This window comes from Capricornis sumatraensis, chromosome 1 (assembly GCF_032405125.1).
Source record: "Capricornis sumatraensis isolate serow.1 chromosome 1, serow.2, whole genome shotgun sequence".
NCBI lineage: Eukaryota > Metazoa > Chordata > Mammalia > Artiodactyla > Bovidae > Capricornis > Capricornis sumatraensis.
In genome coordinates, this window is record NC_091069.1 from 62653736 (window position 1) to 62674391 (window position 20656).

General features: G+C 35.8%; 1 protein-coding gene across 3 annotated transcripts in view; it reads right to left on the reverse strand.

The window, feature by feature from the left end:
• GCFC2 (GC-rich sequence DNA-binding factor 2) overlaps window positions 1-20656 on the reverse strand; it is a 79214-nt gene that overhangs the window by 24088 nt on the left and 34470 nt on the right. For all 3 annotated transcript variants that reach the window (XM_068976404.1, XM_068976396.1, XM_068976386.1), the window contains 6 exons: window positions 15050-15165; window positions 7777-7963; window positions 3096-3219; window positions 2025-2106; window positions 1453-1565; window positions 225-424 (listed from right to left, as the gene is read on the reverse strand). In XM_068976404.1, the coding sequence (XP_068832505.1) occupies window positions 225-424; window positions 1453-1565; window positions 2025-2106; window positions 3096-3219; window positions 7777-7963; window positions 15050-15165 (822 nt within the window). The remainder of the gene's footprint in view (window positions 1-224; window positions 425-1452; window positions 1566-2024; window positions 2107-3095; window positions 3220-7776; window positions 7964-15049; window positions 15166-20656) is intronic.

The following is a 20656-nucleotide window of genomic DNA, read 5'->3' on the forward strand; positions in this document are numbered from 1 at the left end:
TGAGTGATCTTCAACTTACCACAGAAGATTTTTTTAAAGTGTTTCCTTTACTGATGTGTTAGCCTTAAAACAGAGTGAGACCCAAGAAATGGTAAATGACTACTCCAAAGCATGATTATTAATTTCATCTCTAAAGGTGAGGTATTTTATATTATAGTTAACCTGATAACAAGAGGATTTAAGTAACTAAATGTGATCAGGATTATTTTTTTAAGCTCATATACCTTAAGAGGGTTCCAGTCAATCAACTGAAATCGTATTAAGGGATTTAAAAGCTTTGGAATGCATAAACTAATGAAAGCTTCATAATAAGAATCAGGAAACTTTTCTCGCCATTGTTGAAATTTCAATAAAATATTCTGGATATTACAAAAATCACTGTGTACATCTTCAAAAATCTTCTTATGATCCTGTAAAATGTCACCTGTGAAGAAAATGAGCTTCTGTATATTACACATTTTACATTTGTGATTTTTGATTCCTATAAACATAGTTATGTATAACTTATGTAATCAACTGAGTTGAAAGTTATTTCTTGACATTAACATATAAATTAGTTTTTATTAAAAAAAACACACCTTAGTAACAACTGATACTGATAAAATCTATCACTTATTAAGCCCTTGCTATATGCCAAAACATTATAAACACATTATCTCATGTCATCATAACTATTCTCCCTAAAAGGTAAATGTTTCTAGCCTATCTGTTTACAGACAAAGAAAAAGCAAACAACAATATCAGATACAGTGAAGTCAAGTAATTCACTTAAGGTCACACAGAATAGATTCCCTCTTTGAACTGATCTATTTGACTGTAAAGCTGACATTCTTTCAACTGTACATATTTTACCTTCTTACAATGCTAAAAATGGACCTTACTATAAATTCAATTCAAATTCAAATTCTCGGAGATTGTAAAGGACAGGAAAGCCTGCCACGCTGCATGCAGTCCATGGCATTGCGAAGAGTTGGGACATGACTGAGCGACTGAACAACAAATAGAGACTTCCATGGTGGTGCAGTGGCTAAGACTCCAAGCTCCCAATGCAGCAGGCCTAAGTTCAGTCCCGGGTCAGGGAACTAGATCCCACAAGCCACAACTAAGACTTGGCACGGCCAAATAAATAAATTTTTTTAATTGAAAAAAATGATAATATAGAAAGCATGCAGCAGAGGAATGAAGCCAAAAATGTTCATAGCTCATTTATAACAGGAGATGAAACAGGCTGAGGGGAAAAAACTATAAAGATGCAGGAATACTCATCCTACTCATTCCACTTCTCCATTTTATCCGTTCTTTCAGAGGTAAAGACAAGTAAGGAAAAAAAAGTATTATTTTTTCTGAATTTTCTCAACTATTTTGGATAGCTTAATTAAGGGCAATCATGGCAAAGATTTTCTATCATTTCAGTACTTCAAATTAAGACACATCAGAAACTTGATAACTGACCTTGGCTTTTTTGGAAGTCAATCATGTCTGCTGAAGACAATTCATCATCACTAGATGTTCCCTCTTCATGAGTACAATTCCCAGAAAGAACCCTTGCTTGTCTTCTTCGTGCCCTGTATTTTGCAAAAAAAACAAAAATAAAATATGAAAATAAATGCTATAAAACAAAAAGTCATCATTACTTAAAATGCCAAGAAATAAACAATCATACTTTCACACAATTTTATATTAATATTTTTGACATTTTAGCTTTATTAATCTGAACTGATTCTCCCTCTTATTCTTGTTAGACACTCCTATGATTTGGAAAAAGGAGTAACAATGTATTTAGGACTAGCTTCCAGGTATAAGACAGTCCCAACCTGATAAATACCACTTTACACATTCCTTCTAACTGATCCAAATACACAAGTGTGCTTTAAGCCATGGGGTAGAGGACCACTTAACTAAATTTTGGTTTTACACCAGTCTCACAAATTAATATGCTATGTTATAGTTATTTATACTATATGATTAACTGTATTTAAACTATGAAAAACACTTGCTCAGTGATGCTTTAAGTCTTTAGTTACCTTCGAGATTCAACCTCTTCTAAAATCGATTGAGTTTTTTCATCTATAGCCAAGCTTTTATTTATTGATGTCTCAGGTTTGCCTGTTAATGAATAAAATTGATTTTATACTGTAAATTCTAAAAAGAAATACAGTGAAACATTTTGAAAACAAAAGTTATATTTTAGGTATGTATACATATTTGTATATATAAACATCCATACATAGACTATGCTTAAATTACATATTTCATCATGCAATGAAATTGCAATGTTAACTCTCTACCACAATATTAACAGGTATTGAGTTTGCTAATCTAAGAAAATGTACCTTGTCTGGTGAATATAGTTCAGCACTCGAGAACAGTAACAAAAATAAAGTTTCTTTCCCTTATATTCTTTTTCAGCAGTTTTCACCTTTTTCTTTTTTTCCTGTCCCTATGGTCAAATTCTAGAAACACATTACCAATATGTCATTCATATTATCTCCTATTTTAGCATATATGGTAATTTATGACCAACTAAATGTCATATATTTGAATCATTCATTTTGATTTTGCCTTTATCATCTACTTGATGCTGTGATCTCATTTCTTTCACTATACCCTGACAGCATCTTAAGCAAAGGAAGACATCTCTGCAAATACAAAATCAGTGTGAGAATTAAAGAGCTGCATCCAATTCTTTTATTAATATAATGAGATCTTATAGATGATTCTACACTGAAACGCAGCAGAATTTCTTTAACTTCCACAATCAATGGAAAATTTATAAAGTTAGACTTCTGACACAGTCTATATGTTTATGTCAAGTCATCTCAAAATAATCATTAAATGGTCATACAAATATTTTCTTTCAAACACTAAGTGATTAAAAGTCATAATTTTTATTTTTTTAGATTTGGACTTAATTTAAGGCATTTTGAAGCCCAGATTTTAAAATGGTTTGGGAATTTTAGAAGAGGGTAAGTGAAAGGTCAGTGGGAAAATACACAATAAACATTTTTCACACAGAAATAAAAATATTTTTATCTTTTAGCTAACAATTTAGCTTAATGAACAAAAAAATCACATTGAACATAAAAAACACTAACATGATAACTGTTGTAAATACGCTGATTCATGTTTTAATTCATCTTGCCTGCGTTTCATAAAGATCATGGCTTGTTTTAAAAGGAGTGCATGCATGGCTGATTCTATTTCTTGGATGTTGATAATCTGAAATACATACATAAGTAACATTTTGTGGGTGGTCATTAAATGAGTATAAAAAATAATTATAGATAAGTATATTATATGCTCAAATTTCATATAACAGAAACATTTCTAACACTATCACATCTCAATTAAATGAACATTGTGAGGAATAGACGTAGCTTCCAATACTTATAATACTAATAAAACTAGAAAATAAACATTGTACCAAAACAGCTATAAATAGCATAAATAATAAAACCTAACTTGGCTGGAGTCAGGAACATGGATAAAAGTGGATAGATAAGAAAGATTCTTTTTTGAGATAGAAGAGAAGGAGGAAATGATGACTGCTGCTATTTTTCACAGGCTGAGCATGTCAGACTGTAAGGGAACATCTGGAGAAACTGGTAAAATCTGAAAAAAATAGAGGACAGAAGAGACCTAAACAGACAAGAAAGCAAACTGTGAAGCAGAATTGAGTGATTAGTTAAAACTGGCATTCATATTATATATTTCTTGGGCAACAATTCCCCCCATTTCAATCATGTTCCATGCTAATGCTATGGATTCAAGCCTTTGACAGTATAATTCTTCAAGGATGAATGAAGAAAGTCACACTGTAATAAATATTTCAGAAAAGTAGCTACCAAATGGTATTAAAGGTAGTCGACTTAAAACAATAGGGGAGAAACTAATTTGGTAATCTTTTAAAAGTAAATTAAAAGTAATGAAGAAAGAAGAGTGTATTTTTAAAGTGGTTAGTCTACTCTAAGAAAAGGACAACTCAAGACCCCAATTTAAGGACTTAGTATGTATAAAACAAAAACAGGAATTATAATGGAAAAGAATGATTCATAAATCTGATTAACATAAAAATTTAAAAACATCTGATGTCATTGCTAATAGAGAAATGTGTATCAAAACTACAATGAGGTATCATATCACACTGGTTACAAAGGTCAATAACAAAAAGTCTACATATAACAAATACTGGAGAGGCTGTGGAGAAAAGGGAACCCACCTACACTGTTGCTGGGTGTATAAACTGGTGCAGCTACTATGAAAAACAACATGGTGGTTCCTTAAAAAACTAGAGTTGCCATATGATCCTGAAATTACACTCTTGGGCATATATCTGGAGAAAACTGTAATGCAAACAGATACATGCATCCCAATGTTCACAGCAACATTATTTACAAGAGCCAAAACATGGAAGCAACTTAAATGTCCCTGAAAGATGCCTGGATAAGGATGATGTGGTGTATACATGTATACACACACACACACACACACACATGCGCACACACACACACACACACACACACACACACACACACTGGCATACGACCCAGCCATATAAAAGGATAATGCCATTTGCAGCAGCAGGGATACACCTAGAGACAATAATACTAAGTGAAGTAAGTCAGAAAGAAAAAGACAAATATATTATGATATTACTTATCTGTAGAATATAAAATATGATAAAAATGAATCTATGGGGAGGAATAAACCAGGAGTCTGGGATTAGCAGATACTAACTACTATATACAAAACAGCAACCAGATACTACTGTACACCACAGGGAACTATATTCAATATCCTGAAATAAACCATAATGGAAAAGAATATGAAAAGAACATATATATATATAACTGAATCACTTTGCTATATACCAGAAACTAACACAACATTGTAAATCAACTATACTTCAATTAAACTTTGAACAGAAAAAAACAAAAAGCACACCTAATATCAAAAAAAGGACTTCCTGGGTAGCAGAGCAGTAAGAATCTGCCAGCCAAGCAGATGTGGGTTTGATCCCTGAGTCAAGAAGATCCCCTGGAGAATGAAATGGCAGGCCACTCCAGTATTCTTGCCTGGGAAATCCCATGGACAGAGAAGCCTGGCAGGCTACAGTTCATGGGGTAAAAAAAGAGTCGGACACAACTTAGTGACTAAACAACAACAACAAGTATCAAAAAACAACCTCAACAAAATCAAAAGACAAAACAAACTGGAATGTTTACCTACATCAAATAGGATAAAGCACTAACATTTTTAAGCAATAGAAAGCTGTTCATCATATACTGGGAAAAAGGAAAATAACTCACAAAAACAAACCCATGGAATGAACAAGAAGATAGCAGGGTAAAGGACACAAATAATTCACTAGAATAAAACTATATGTGTTAAGAAAACAAATGACTTGTGAAATCAAAATAAATATGTAAAAACTAAATACACTAGAAACTGATAGAATTTTTCTGAAGGATAATTTAGTAATGTTTCATAAGCCTTAATATATTTAGAAACTTTGACTTAGTAATTCAATTTCTAGAACTTTTCTTAAATAGACAGAATTTTAAAATTTTATATTGCTATTTCAGTCAGTTCAGTTCAGTTGCTGAGTCATGTCCGACTCTTTGTGACCCCATGGACTGCAGCCTGCCAGGCTTGCCTGTACATCACCACCTCCCGGAGCTTGCTCAAACTCATGTCCATCGAGTCAGTGATGCTATACAACCATCTCATCCTCTGTTCTCCCCATCTCCTCCTGCCTTCAATCTTACCCCACATCAGGGTCTTTTCTAATGATTAAGCTCTTTGTGTCAGGTGGCCAAAGCACTGGAGCTTCAGCTTCATCATCAGTCCTTCCAGTGAATATTCAGGACTGATTTCCTTTAGGACTGACTGGTTTGATCTCCTTGCAGTCCAAGGGACTCTCAAGAGTCTTCTCCAGCACAATTAAAAAGCATCAATTCTTTGCACTCAGTTTTCTTTATGGTCCAACTCTCACATCCATCCATGATTACTGGAAAAACCACAGCTTTGACTAGACGGACCTTTGTCAGCAAAGTAATGTCTCTGCTTTCTGATGCGTCTAGTTTGTCATAGCCTTTCTTCCAAGGAGCAAGTGTCTTTTAAATTCATGGCTGCAGTCACCATCTGCAGTGATTTTCAAGCCCAAGAAAATCAAGTCTATCACTGTTTCCATTGTTTCCCCATCTATTTGCCATGAAGTGATAGGACTGGATACCATGGTCTTCATATTTTGAATGTTGAGTTTTGAGCCAGATTTTTCACTCTCCTCTTTCACTTTCATCAAGAGGCTCTTTAGTTCCTCTTTCTGTCATAAGGGTAGTGTCATCTGCGTATCTGAGATTACTGATATTTCTCTAGGCAATCTTGATTCCAGCTTGTGTTTCATCCAGTCTGGCATTTTGCATGATATACTCTACATATAAGTTAAATAAACAGGATGACAACACACAAGCTTGACGTACTCCTTTCCCAATCTGTAACTAGTCTGTTGTTCCATGTCCAGTTCTAACTGTTGCTTCTTTACCTGAATACAGATTTCTCAGGAGGCAGGTCAGGTGGTCTGGTATTCCCATTTCTTGAAGAATTTTCCACAGTTTATTGTGATCCACACAGTCAAAGGCTTTAGCATAGTCAATAAAGCAGAAGTAGATGTTTTTCTGGAACTCTTGCTTTTTCTATGATTCAGTGGATGTTAGTAATTTGATCTCTGGTTCCTCTGCCTTTTCTAAATCCAGTGAACATCTGGAAGTTCTCGGTTCATGTACTGTTGAAGCCTCACTTGGACAATATTGAGCATTACTTTACTAGCGTGTGAGATGAGTGCAATTGTGCGGTAGTTTGAACATTCTTTGGCACTGCCTTTCTTTGGGCTTGGAATGAAAATTGACCTTTTCCAGTCCTGTGGCCACTGCTGAGTTTTCCAAATTTCCTGGCATATTCAGTGCAGCACTTTCACAACATTATCTTTTAGGATTTGAAATTGCTCAGCTGGAATTCCATCACCTCCACTAGCTTTGTTCGTAGTGGTGCTTCCTAAGGCCCACCTGACTTCACATTCTAGGATGTCTGGCTCTAGGTGAGTGATCACACCACTGTGGTTATCTGGATCACTAAGATCTTTTTTATATAGTTCTTTTGTGTATTCTTGCCACCTCTCCTTAATATCTTCTGCTTCTGTTAAGTCCATATTGTTTCTGTCCTTTATTGTGCCCATCTTTGCATTAAATGTTCCTTTGATATCTCTAATTTTCTGGAAGTGATTTCTAGTGTTTCTCATTCTACTGTTTTCCTCTATTTCTTTGCACTGATCACTGAAGAAGGCTTTCTTATCTCTCCCTGCTATTCTTTGAAACTCTGCATTCAGATGGGTATATCTTTCCTTTTCTCCTTTGCCTTTAGCTTCTCTTCTTTTTCAGCTATTTATAAGCCCTCTTCAGACAACCATTTTGCCTTTTTGCATTTCTTTTTCTTGGGGATGGTCTTGATCACTGCCTCCTGTACAATGTCACGAACCTCTGTCCATATTTCTTCTATCTGCATGTAAATATTGCTATTTACATGTTGCAAAATGATTACAAAAAATACCTAACTGTCCAACATTAAGGGAACATTTAATATTTCCAGTATGTCAAGTACCTAGTTATGAAGTACATAGTTATGGGATTTAAGCTAAAAAAAAAAAAAACACAAAAAAAAACGCATGGTAAGGGAATTTCTGTAAAAAAAAGAAATAATTCAATATTTATAGACACATACCTTTTCATTAAGACAGTCAATTAAATTTTCCACATAAATTTTCATGCTTTTATAGAATTTAAAACTTAGAGCTTGATTTGATGAATTCTCTAGGTTCTGGATGGTACTCTTTGAGTTCTTGATATCTTGTATATATTTTTCATATTCTCTTAGATGTGAGCGGTGAGTATCCTGTAGTAATGTTAGTCTAAATAAATAGAAAATAAACATAAAAATTGCTTTACATTACAAATTTATTTCTATTATAGTAAGCAGCAGTCTAATGAAAATTTTTTCAGAGCTACCTTATAAAGACCACCAAGGAAACTGACAATCATACAAACCTCGGTTTATAAGACCTGTGGAGCAAAGGAAAATTCCACGATAAGAGAGGCTTCAAAGGGAAAGGTAGCATAGGACATGGAGAGATTTTTAGGTGCTACGGCTAATCTCAGGGCAGCCTTAGAGGAGAAGTTAGTGTGGATCGATCAGAATTTGTAAACTAGATGACCTGCTAGAATAATCGTGCAAAGTCTCTTCAGTCATGTCCAAGTCTGTGACCCTATGGACTGTAGCCCGCCAGGGTCCTCCGTCCATGAGATTCTTCAGTCAACAGTACTGGAGTGGGATGCAATGCCCTCCTCCATACGTGTACTTACTTTATATAGGCAGTAACAGTCTTTCTTTTGCAATGTTTCAAAGGGTGGGTTATGTGCGGAGTCTGAGGTGGTCCAGTCTTCCAATCTTGATGAGCATCTCTGGACCTTTAATCTTGCCTCGGGTGGTTTCACTGCCTTCCATTTCTCTTCAAGCTGTTGTTTGGGACACTGCTCTGTTTTCACACTTCAGGTCTCCTGCTTTGAAGAGATGTAAGGGAGCTGCACACAATCTAGTCTTGATTAGACAAGGCCACGTGAGTGCAGGATCCAGTTGGTCCAACCTCCTAATCTTGATGAGCTTCTCTGGACCTTTAATCTTGCCTTGGGTGGTTTCACTGCTGTTCCTCCTTTGTTTAGCAACTGTTCTGCCATTTGGAACAGAGAGAGGGTCATGGAAACTAGAGTCTAGCCTATAATACGTGAGGGGAAAAAAAAAAAGGCCTCAATACCTAGGAGCTCCACAGGACCCTGCTAGGCTCAACACCTCCTTTTCTGTGATACTCCTCAATCTTGAGGACCACTGATTCCTTTCCATTTCTCTTCAAGCTGCTGCTCAGGACACTGCTCTTATTCACACTTTCAGGACCACTGGGTCTCCTGCTTTGCAGGATGTAAGGGAGCTTCCAGGCAAGGCGGAAACCTTGTCCCATTTCAGGTGAGTTTTCCAGCATAGCTTCACGAGCGATGTCTTAAAAATGTCCTTGTTGTTATTGTTGTTAAGTTGCTAAGTTGTGTCTGAGTCTTTGTGACCCCATGGACTGCAGCACTCCAAACTTCCCTGTCCTTCACCATCTCCTGGAGCTTGTTCAAATTCACATCTATTGAACTGGTGATGCCATCCAACCATCTTATCCTCTGTCATCCCCTTCCCCTGCCTTCAATCTTGCTCAGCATCAGGGTCTCTTCCAATGATTTGGATCTTTGCATCAGATGGCCAAAGTATTGGAGCTTCAGCTTCAACATCAGACCTTCCAATGAATATTCAAGGTTGATTTCCTTTAGGACTGACTGGTTTGATCTCCGTGCAGTCCAAGGGACTCTCAAGAGTCTTCTCCAGCATCACAGTTCAAAAGCAATCAGTTATTCAGTGCTCAGCCTTCTCTATAGTCCAATGCTCACATCCACACATGACTACTGGGAAAACCATACCTTTGACTAGATGGACCTTTGTTGGCAAAGTAATGTCTCTGCTTTTTAATATGCTGTCTAGGTTGGTCATAGCTTTTCTTCCAAGGTGCAAATGTCTTTCATTTTCATGGCTGCAGTCACCACCATCTACAGTGATTTTGGAGCCCAAGAAAATAAAGTCTCTCACTGTTTCCATTGTTTCCCCATCTATTTGCCATGAAGAGATGGGACCAGATGCCATGATCTTCATTTTTTGAATGTTGAATTTTAAGCCAGATTTTTCACTCTCCATCAAGAGGCTCTTTAGTTCCTCTTCGCTTTCTGCCATAAGGGTAGTGTCATCTGTGTATCAGAGGTTATTGATATTATTCCCGGCAATTCTGATTCCAGCTTATGTTTCATCCAGTACAGCATTTTGCATGATGTGCTCTGCATATAAGTTAAATAAGTAGGGTAACAATATACAACCTTGATGTACTCCTTTCCCAATTCAGAACCAGTCTGTTGTTCCATGTCCAGTTCTAACTGTTGCTTCTTCACCTGCATACAGATTTCTCAGGAAGTAGGTATGGTGGTCTGGTATTCCCATCTCTTGAAGAATTTTCCAGTTTGTTGTGATCCACACAGTCAAAGGCTTTAGCATAGTCAATGAAGCAGAAGTAGATGTTTTTCTGGCACTCTCTTGCTTTTTCTATGACCCAGTGGAAGTTGGCAATTTGATCCCTGGTTCCTCTGCCTTTTCTAAAGCCAGCTTGAACATTTGGAAGTTCTCAGTTTATGTACTGTTGAAGACTCACTTGGAGAATATTGAGCATCACTTTGCTAGCATGTGAGATGAGTGCAATTTGGTGGTGATTTGAACATTCAACCTTCTTAAGAAGGGTTTTTTGTAATTTCTGATCCTTTAGTGGTCTTATATTTGAAACACAAGAGTCCATGTGGAATTACTGTTAGATTAGTCTGTGGTATTCCTTAGAATAGAGGTATCTGTTAGTGTTAGTCACTCCGTCGTGTCCGACTCTTTGGGACTCCATGGACTGTAGCCTCTGTCCATGGAATTCTCTAAGCAAGAATACTGGAGTGGGTGGCCATTGCCTTCTCCAGGGGATCTTCCCAACCCAGGAACTGGTATTAAAGCCATTTGAGCATACTATGATTTGGTATGAATTTTTTGTTTTGTGACCTATATTTGACACTGTAAGTACATTAGAATTAGAGAATTAACTACCAATGAAATAAATTCATAATATTTGGACTTGAATCAAACAATTAAAAAAATTAAACTTTTGCTAATCTCCTTATGGGCTTCCCTGGTGGCTCAGTGGTACAGAATCTGTCTGCCAATACAGGAGATGCAGGTTCGATCTCCAGGCAAGATCCCCTGGAGATGGAAATGGCAGTGCATTCCAGTATTCTTGCCTTGCAAATCCCATGGACAGAGGAACCTGGTACGTCAGGCTTAGCTGCCCTATGACGTGTAATCTTCCCAGACCAGCGATTGAATCTGTGTCCTCTACGTTGGCAAGGTGTACTCTTAACCACTGGACCACCAGGGAACTCCAAGAGATAACTATTAATAGCAATAGATAATGGTTAGCTATGCTTTAGAAATGTATTTGTACTAAGAATCTTAAAATATAACCTAACTTTTGTTGCAGTTAACTTTCCCTGGAAATTTATGTTAAGAAATAATATTATAGTTTAAATGACTTATAGGAACAAAATGTTCATTATCTGTAGCATTATTTGTAATAGACAAATTTAGAAACCAAAACATCTAACATAGAAATGCAATATACCAACTATATGGATTAACAAAATATTACTATATGCTTATAATTTTTTACTGTAGTAAAAAACATGTAACTTATAATCTTAACCATTTTAAAGTACATTACAGTAGTATTAACTATATGCACACTGCTGTATAACAGATCTTTAGAACTTTTTCATCCTGCAGAACTGAAATTTTATACTCATTGATCAACAACTTCCCATTCCACTCCCCTTCACATGGGGCAACCACCATTCTACTTTTAGTTTCTAAGAGTCTGACTACTTTGTTTGTGTGCTTAGTTGCTGAGTCCTGTCTGACTCTTTGTGAACCCACTGACTATAGCCCGCCATGCTCCTATGTCCATGGAATTTGCTAGGCAAGAATACTGGAGTGGGTTGCTATTTCCTCCTCTAGGAGATCTTCTTGACCCAGGGATTGAACTGGTGTCTCTTGCATCTCCTGAACTGGCAAGTGGATTCTTCACCGCTGCAACACATCATACAGAGCTTCCCAACTGGCTCAAGTAGTAACGAATCCACCTCCCAGTGAAGGAACTGCAGGAGATGTGGGTTCAGTCCTTGGGTTGAGAAGATCCCCTAGAGTGAGGTTATGTTCTGTAATTCTCTAATCATTAGTGATGTTGAGCATCTCTTCCTGTTCCTTCACCACTTGTATGTCTTCGAGGAAGGTTTATTCCAATCCTTTGACCATCTTTCTGTTGGGTAGTTTGTTGCTGAATTATATGAGCTACTTACATATTTTGGGTATTAACTGCTTATCATATATATGGTTTGCAAATTTCTCTTATTCTGTTGGCTGCCTTTTCACTTTGTTTATTATTTCCTTGCTATGCAGAATCTAGTTTCATATAGTCCCAACTGTCTATTTTTGCTTTTATTGCTTGTGTTTTCTTCTTTCTTGGGTTCTTTGAGATTCTATATGTATTGGTATTGGAGAAGACTCTTGAGAGTCCCTAGGACTGCAAGGAGATCCAACCAGTCCATCCTAAAGAAAATCAGTCCTGAATATTCACTGGAAGGACTGATACTGAAGCTGAAACTCCAATACTCTGGCCACCTCATGCAAAGAACCAACTCATAGGAGAAGACCCTGATGCTAGGAAAGACTGACGGCAAGAGGAAAAGGACAACAGAAGATGAGATGGTTGGATGGCATCATAGACTTAATGGACATGAACCTGAATAGCCTCTGGGAGTTGGTAATGGACAGGGAAGCCTGGAGTGCTGCAGACCATGGGGTCACAAAGAGTCGGACACGACTGAGTGGCTGAAATGAACTGAATGTATTTTAGGATTTTTTCCCCTATTTCTGCAAAAAATGCCATTGGGATTTTGATAGAGAATGCATTACATCTATAGATTGCTTTGGGTAATATGAACATTTTAACTAAACTTTCTAAACCATGATCATGGATACCTTTCCATTAATTTATGTCTTCCACTTCTTTCAGCAATTTTCTGATGTATAAAACTTGCACCCCCTTGACTAATTCCTAAGTTATATTCTTTTTAATGCTATTGTAAATGTTTTCTAAATATATATTTTGGGACTTTTCATTGTTAGTGCACAGAAACAACTGATTTTCATCCTGCAATTTTGCTAGATTTATTAGCTCTAACAGGGTTTGTGTTTGTTTCTTTGTGTTAAATGAAGTCTTCAGGTTTTCCCATGTGTAAGATCATGTCATCTGTGAACAGAAATAATTTTACTTCTTGCTCTCCTACTTTGATATCTTTTTATTTTTATTCTCACCTGAATTCTCTGGCTAGGGCTTTCAATACTTTGTTGGATACAAGAGACAAGAACAGGCATCCTTGCCTTGCTCCTGACCCTACAGGGAAAGCTTTCAGTTTTCTATGACTAAGTATGATATTAGCTGTCCATTACTCCTATACAGTCTTTATTATGTTGAAGTATTAACAATTTCTCATAAAAGCATGCTTAACATCGTCAAAGGCTTTTCTTGTAATCAGCTGAGATGATCGTGTGGTTTTCACCATTCATTCTGTTTACATAGTGTATCACACTGATTTTCTTAAGAAACATTCTCATATTCCAGGAATAAATCTCACTTGGTCATGGCATATAATCCTCTTAACTTACATCTGCAAGTATTTTATTGTGGATTTTTACATCAGTATTCATCAAGGATATTGGTTTACTAATTTGCTTTTCTTATACTATCTTTGGGATTTGGGGAATCAGGGTAATGCTGACCTCAGAGAATGAGCTTGGGAATGTTATCTCCTCTTCAGCTTTTTGGAAGAGTTTGAGAAGGAATGGTGTTAATTCATCATGAAATGTTTGGTAGAATTAGCCAGTGAAGCCACCTCACACATATATAAGTATATAACTGCTATACTGTCCCAATGAATTGATCCTTTTATATTATACAATGGCTTTTATAGTCTCACGTAGTTTTTAACGTAAAATCCTTTTCTCCAAGTAATGGCACTCCTGGTCTCTTTTGTTTACAAACAGCATGGAATCTTTTTGTAAGACTTTCACTTTCATTCCATATATATCCTTAAGCCTAAGTGAGACTCTTGCATATGGTATAAGTTGTATCTTGCCTTTTTTTTTTTTTTTTTTTTGGCTTGGGTGGCTTGTGGGATATTAGTTTCCTGACCAAGGATTGAACCTGGGCCCTAACCACTAGACGGCCAGGGAACTATTGGATCTTGCTTTTCTTTTCAACCCATTCAGCCACTGTATATCTTTTGATTATAGAATTTAATCCATTTATATTTAAAGTAATTAGTGATATGGAAGGACTTATGATTGCCATTTTAAAATTGCTTTTTGTCTTATAGTTATTTTGTCCCTCTTCCTCTCCTGCTGCCTTGGGTTTTGTTATTTTATATTTTTAGTGATGTGTTTTGGGTCATTTTCATTTTCCACTGCATATCTTCTACAGGTATTTCTTTTATGTTTACCATGGGTTTACAAAAAATATTGCAATTCCAGTAATCTCTTTTAAATTGAAAACATTTAACTTCAATCTCATATGAAAACTCTATTCCTTTACACCTCTCCTGCCACCTCTTGTTATTGATACCACAAATTACATTAAACATTTTTGTATGTATTAACATAATATCATAATTATGTTTGTGTTTTTACCTTTTAAATTCAATTTCTAAATTAAAAGTGATTGTCATACCACTCTTACAGTATTCTGCACTTATGTATACATTTACCTTTACCAGAGAACTCTGTATTTTTATATGCCTCATGCTACTGTACAGTGTCCTTTCATTCAACTTGAAGGATATCTTTCATCAATTTTTGTAAGGCAGGTCTAGTGGTGTAGATAAATGCAGATTAAAAACAGTAAGTTAAAAAAAGCAGGATTTGATATTATTTATTGATTTTAACTACAAGATATATCTATTATGAACACTGAAAGACATATACAAAAAAGGTTTTTCCTATAACTCTTTAATATTATCATTTAATAATTAATAAAATATATATTTATATTTATGGCTGTGTCAGGTCTTAGCTGTAGCTCACAGGGTCAGTAGTTGCCCTGCATGTGGGATCTTAGTTCCCTGACCAAGGACTGAACCCAAGTTCCCTATACTGCAAGGCAGATTTTTAACCACTGGACCACCAAGGGAAGTCTCAATTAAAAATATTATAGTGCTAATTTTTTCACTACTAAATGTCTATAACAAATGTAAATTTTAAAATTAATATTACTTACCTAGTATTTAGTTTCTTCTTTATAATTTCTAAACTTACTGGTGGAAATGAAATGGAAGCATCAAACTTCTTCACTGTTTGAGATTCATGGCTGTAAGAAAGATGTATGTCTTGTCCCTAAAAATAATATGAAAATTTGTGTTGTTTTCAACATTCATTAGTCTTCCAAATACTAATACCATGAAAGCAGACTGGATACACTAAGGTCTCACCAGCTTAAAATTCCATGCCTCTGACATTCGTTATGGTTGTAATAAAATGTTTTTAAAATTATCACACAGTTTTAAAATTTAGAACTTTAAACTTACATGCAAGAGGCAAATTACAAAATCTCATTTTTCACAAAAGCTTGGTTTTCAGCGTTTTTAAAGCTAGCTCTATTTATGATCTAATATACTCTCAAACGGAGAAGGCAATGGCACCCCACTCCAGTACTCTTGCCTGGAAAATCCCATGGATGGAGGAGCCTGGTGGGCTGCAGTCCATGGGGTCGCTAAGAGTCGGACACAACTGAGCGACTTCACTTTCACTTTTCACTTTCATGCATTGGAGAAGGAAATGGCAACCCACTCCAGTATTCTTGCCTGGAGAATTCCAGGGACGGGGAAGCCTGGTAGGCTGCTGTCTATGGGGTCATACAGAATCGGACATGACTGAAGTGACTCAGCAGTACCAGCAGCAGCATACTCTCAAAAAAAACAAATACCAGAGGCTTCAATCAAGATGGCAGAATAGAAATGTAAGTAAAATGAAGACACAGAAGAACCACTCTCAATTAAAAGATCAAGAGAATTGCCTTAAAAGAACAATCACTGAAACAGACCCCTTCAGTCTAATAAACACTGATTTCAAAAAGGAGATAATGAAAATACTGAAGGAATTAAGAAAGGGTGTCAACTAAAATACAGACTACTCTAAAAAGGAACTAGAAACTAGAAAGAGGAGCTGAGAAAATTAGAAAACTCACTTGCCAAGATGAAAGCTGAGCTAAAGGCAATATAAATAGAAAATGAATAATGCAGAACACATAAGTGTTCTGGAAGACGGAATAATGGAAAACACCCAATCAGAGCAGCAGACAGAAAACCAAATGAAGAAAATGAAAGCAATGTGAGAATTATGGGATAATATAAAGAATGCCAACCTATGCATAACTGGAAAAAGGAAGAAAGGAAAAAGGGGATAGAAAATGCATTTCAAGAAATTATGGCTGAAAACTTCCCAAACTTAAACAAGGAAACAGATATCTAGGTATAGGAAGCACAGCAGTCACTTTAGTCGTGTCCGACTCTTTGGAACCCCACAAAATGTAGCCTGCCAGGCTCCTCTGTCCATGGAATTCTCTAGGCAAGAACACTGGAGTGGGTCACCATGTCCTCCTCCAGGGAATCTTCCTAACCCAGGGATCAAACCTGCATCTCCTGCATTGCAGACAGATTCTTTACCCACTGAGCCACCTGGGAAGCCCATAAGAAGCACATGGTCTCAAACAAGATGACTCAAGCAGTCATACACCAAGACATATTATCATTAAAGTGGCAAAAGTTAAAGAGAGGATTCTAAAGGCTGCATAAGAAAAACGAAGAATTAATTACAAGGGAACCCTCATAAGGCTTTTAACTGATTTCTCTACAGAAAACATTGCAAGCTAGAAGGGAGTGGCAAAATATATTCAAAGTCCAGAAAGGAAAAAAATACGCAACCTAGCATACTCTACACATCAAGATTATCATTGAGAACAGGAGAAAAAGAATTTCTCAGAAGAGAAAAAACTAAAAGAATAACAGCAATATTAATCTATCCTAGCAAAGAAGCAATAATCTATAGAAAAGAGAAAAAAGAGAAAATCCAAAATGGAAAGGAAATAACTTAAATGAGCCAGTATTCATATTAAATTAAATTTCACAAAAACATTTTTTATGAAAGCAATGATAAACAAAATGAACAGCAAAAGCATAAACGTGAAGATGTAGAAGAGGACATCAAAATCATAAAATGCTGAGTTGGAATGTAAAAATATGTAGATTTTTAAATTTTAGAATGTGTTTGAGGACATATGACTATCAGCCTAAAGGAAGTAGATATAGTAATGGGTTAACATACTTGAAAACAGTGTGGGTAACCACAAGTTGAGCTTCCCTTATAGCTCAGCTGGTAAAGAATCCTCCTGCAACACAGGAGACCTTGGTTCGATCCCTGGGTTGGGAAGATCCCCTGGAAAAGGGAAAGGCTACCCACTCCAGTATTCTGGCCTGGAGAATTCCATGGACTGTATAGTCCATGGGGGTCACAAAGAGTCGGACATGACTGAGTGTAAAACCACAAATTTAAAACATACAACAGAGTCACAAAAATCAATAAGAAGAGAACACAAGCATAATATGAAAGAAATCATCAAACCACAAAAGGGAAAAAAAATAATAAAGAACAAATACAAAATCAACTGGAAAATAAGGATAAAAATGGTAATAAATATACATCTATTAATAATTACCTTAACTGCCAATGGACTAAATGCTGCAATCAAAAGACAATGAGTGGCAGACTGGATTAAAAAACAAGAGCCCACAATATGCTGCCTACAAGAGGCCCACATTAGGGTGAACAACACACAGACTGAAAGTGAGAGGATGGAAAAAGATATTTCATGCAAACAGAAATGATAATAAGAAAGCATGGGCAGCAGTAATGGACTTTAAAACAAAGGTCATAAAGAAAGATAAAGAAGGACACTATATAACGATGAGAGAATCAACATAAGAAGAGTATATTACATTCAACATATATGCACCCAATATAGGAGTACCTGATTACACAGAACAAACACAGACATAAAGGGAGAAATGGACAGGAATACAACAGTAAGAGACTTTAATACCCTACTCATATCAATGGACAGGTCTTCTAGACAGAAAATCGACAAGGCAACAGAAATCCTAAATGATACACTAGAACATTTAGACTTAATTGATATTTACAGGACATTATATTTATATATATAAAACAATATACATTCAAGTGCACATGGAACATTCTCTGTGGTTGACCACATACTGGGGCACAAAAGAAGGCTAAATAAATTTAAGAGCACAGAGATTTTTGAAGCAGCTTTTCTGACCACAACAGCATGAAACTGAAATTAACCACAGAAACAGAAATGACAAAACAAACAAAAAACTCGATTACCTGGAGCCTAAAGAACTTGCCTCAAAAACAAAAAAAAAAGACAAAAAAACCCCAATGGGTCAATGATGAAAGCAAAGAAGAAATTAAAAGATACCTTAAGAAAAATGACAATGAAAAGATAACCATTCTATAGGATGCAATAAAAGCAGTTTACTTAGAGGGCAGTTCACAGTGATACAGGCCTTCTACAGAAATAAGAAAAATCTCAAATAAAAAATCTAACGCCTAAAAGAATTAGAAAAAGGAGAAAAAAACAAAACTCAAAGTCAGAAGAAAATAATAATGATCAGAGAGGAAATAAAGTAGGGATTAAAAATGATAGAAAGAAATCAATATAAACAAAGGCTGTTTCTTTGAAAGAATAAATAAGATTGACAAACCTCTAGCCAGTCTCACCAAGAAGAAAAGAGACAGGAATCACATAAGCAAACTGAGAAATGAAAGAGGAGAAATCACAGCTGTTATTGCAGAAATATAAAAAAACTATAAGAAAACACTATGAACAATTATATACTGACAAACTGAACAACCTGGAAGAAATGGACAAATTTCTACAAACATAACAGCTCATCAGAATTGAGTCAAGAAGAAACAACATACTTTGAAAAGACCAATCACTTGAAGTGAAACAGAATATGCAATTAAAAAAAACACAAAACCTCCCTACAAACAAAAGCCCAGGACCTAATAGCTCCCAGGCAAATTCTATCAAACATACAAAAAGAACTCATACTGATCCCTCTCAAAATCTTCCAAAAGACTGTAAAGGAGGGAGCACTCCCAAGGACATTCTATGAAGCCACTATTACCCTGATACCAAAACCAGATAAAGATACTATAAAAAAAGAAAATTATAGGCCAGTATCTTTGATGAATATAGATGCAAAAGTCCTAATAAAATGCCAGCAGCCTGAATCTAACAACACATAAAAAAGGTCATATACCATGACCAAATTGGATTCATCCCAGGATCACAGGGATGGCTCAACATGCACAAATCAATCAGTGAATGTGATTAACCACATTTGACACAGAAAAGACAAAACTACATGATCTTCTCAGTAGATGTAGGAAAAGCATTTAACAAAAGTCAACAGTCATGATACAAACTCTTAAGAAACTGGGTACAGAGGGAACGTACTACAATGTAATAAATGCTATAAACCTACAGCCAACATAATACTCAATGGTGAAAAATGGAAAACCTCCCTGGTAAAATCGATATCAAGGCAAGGACGCCCACTCTCACCTCTTCTATTCAACACAGTACTGGAAGTACTAGCCACAGCAATCAGACAAGAAAAATAAATAGAAGGTATCCAGACTGGAAGCAAAGAGGAAAAACTGTCATTTGAAAATGTAACATGATACACAGAAAACCGTAACAACCCATACAAAAACTATTTGAACTGTTAAACAAGTTCACAAACTAGCCAGGATACAAGATTAACACACAGAAATTTGTTGCATTTTTTTTTACACTAACAAGGAACCATCAGAAAGAGAAAGAATAAAAATAAACCCTTTAAAAATCACATAAAAACTACTTAGAAATAAACCACACCAAGGAGGTAAAAGACTCATGTGCTGAGAACTATAAAACATTAATGAAGGAAACTGAAGATGATTTAAAGAAATGGAAGACATCCCATGCTCTTGAGTTGGAAGAATTAACATTGTTAAAATGTCCATACTACTCAAAGCAATCTATAGATTTAATGTGATCCCTACCAAATTACCTATAACATTTTTCACAAAACTAGAAAAAATAATCCATATGAAACCACAGAATTGCCAAAGCAATCCTGAGGAAAACAAGCAAAGCTATAGGCATGACCCTCCCAAACTTCAGACAATCCTATAAAACTACAGCAATTAAAACAGTATGATACTGGCACAAAAAGAGACATGTAGATCAATGCAAAAAAACTAAGAAATCCACACAACTATGGCCAACTGGTCTTCAACAAAGGAGGCAAGAATGCAACAATGGAGAAAAGAATTTCTTCAGCAAGTGGTGTTGGAAAAGTCGGACAGCCACATGTAATTTAACAAAGTAAGAACATACCCTTACTCCATACACAAAAAATAAATTCAAAATGGTTTAGAGACTTAAATGTAAGACATCAGAAAACTCTTAGAAGAGAACATAGGCAAAACATTCTCTGACATATACAGATATTTTCTTAAGTCAAAGCAAATTAGAAATAGAAGCAAAAATAAATAAGTAGCACCCAATCAAGCTTATAAGCTTTTGTACAACAAAGGAAACCATAAACAAAATGAAGACAACTTATGATGTGGAAGAAAATATTGGGTTGGCCAAATATAGAACAAAATTTTTGAACAACCCAATATTTGCCAATGATCCAGCTGACAGGGAGATTTCAAAATCTACAAACAGCTCATACAACTCAATAAC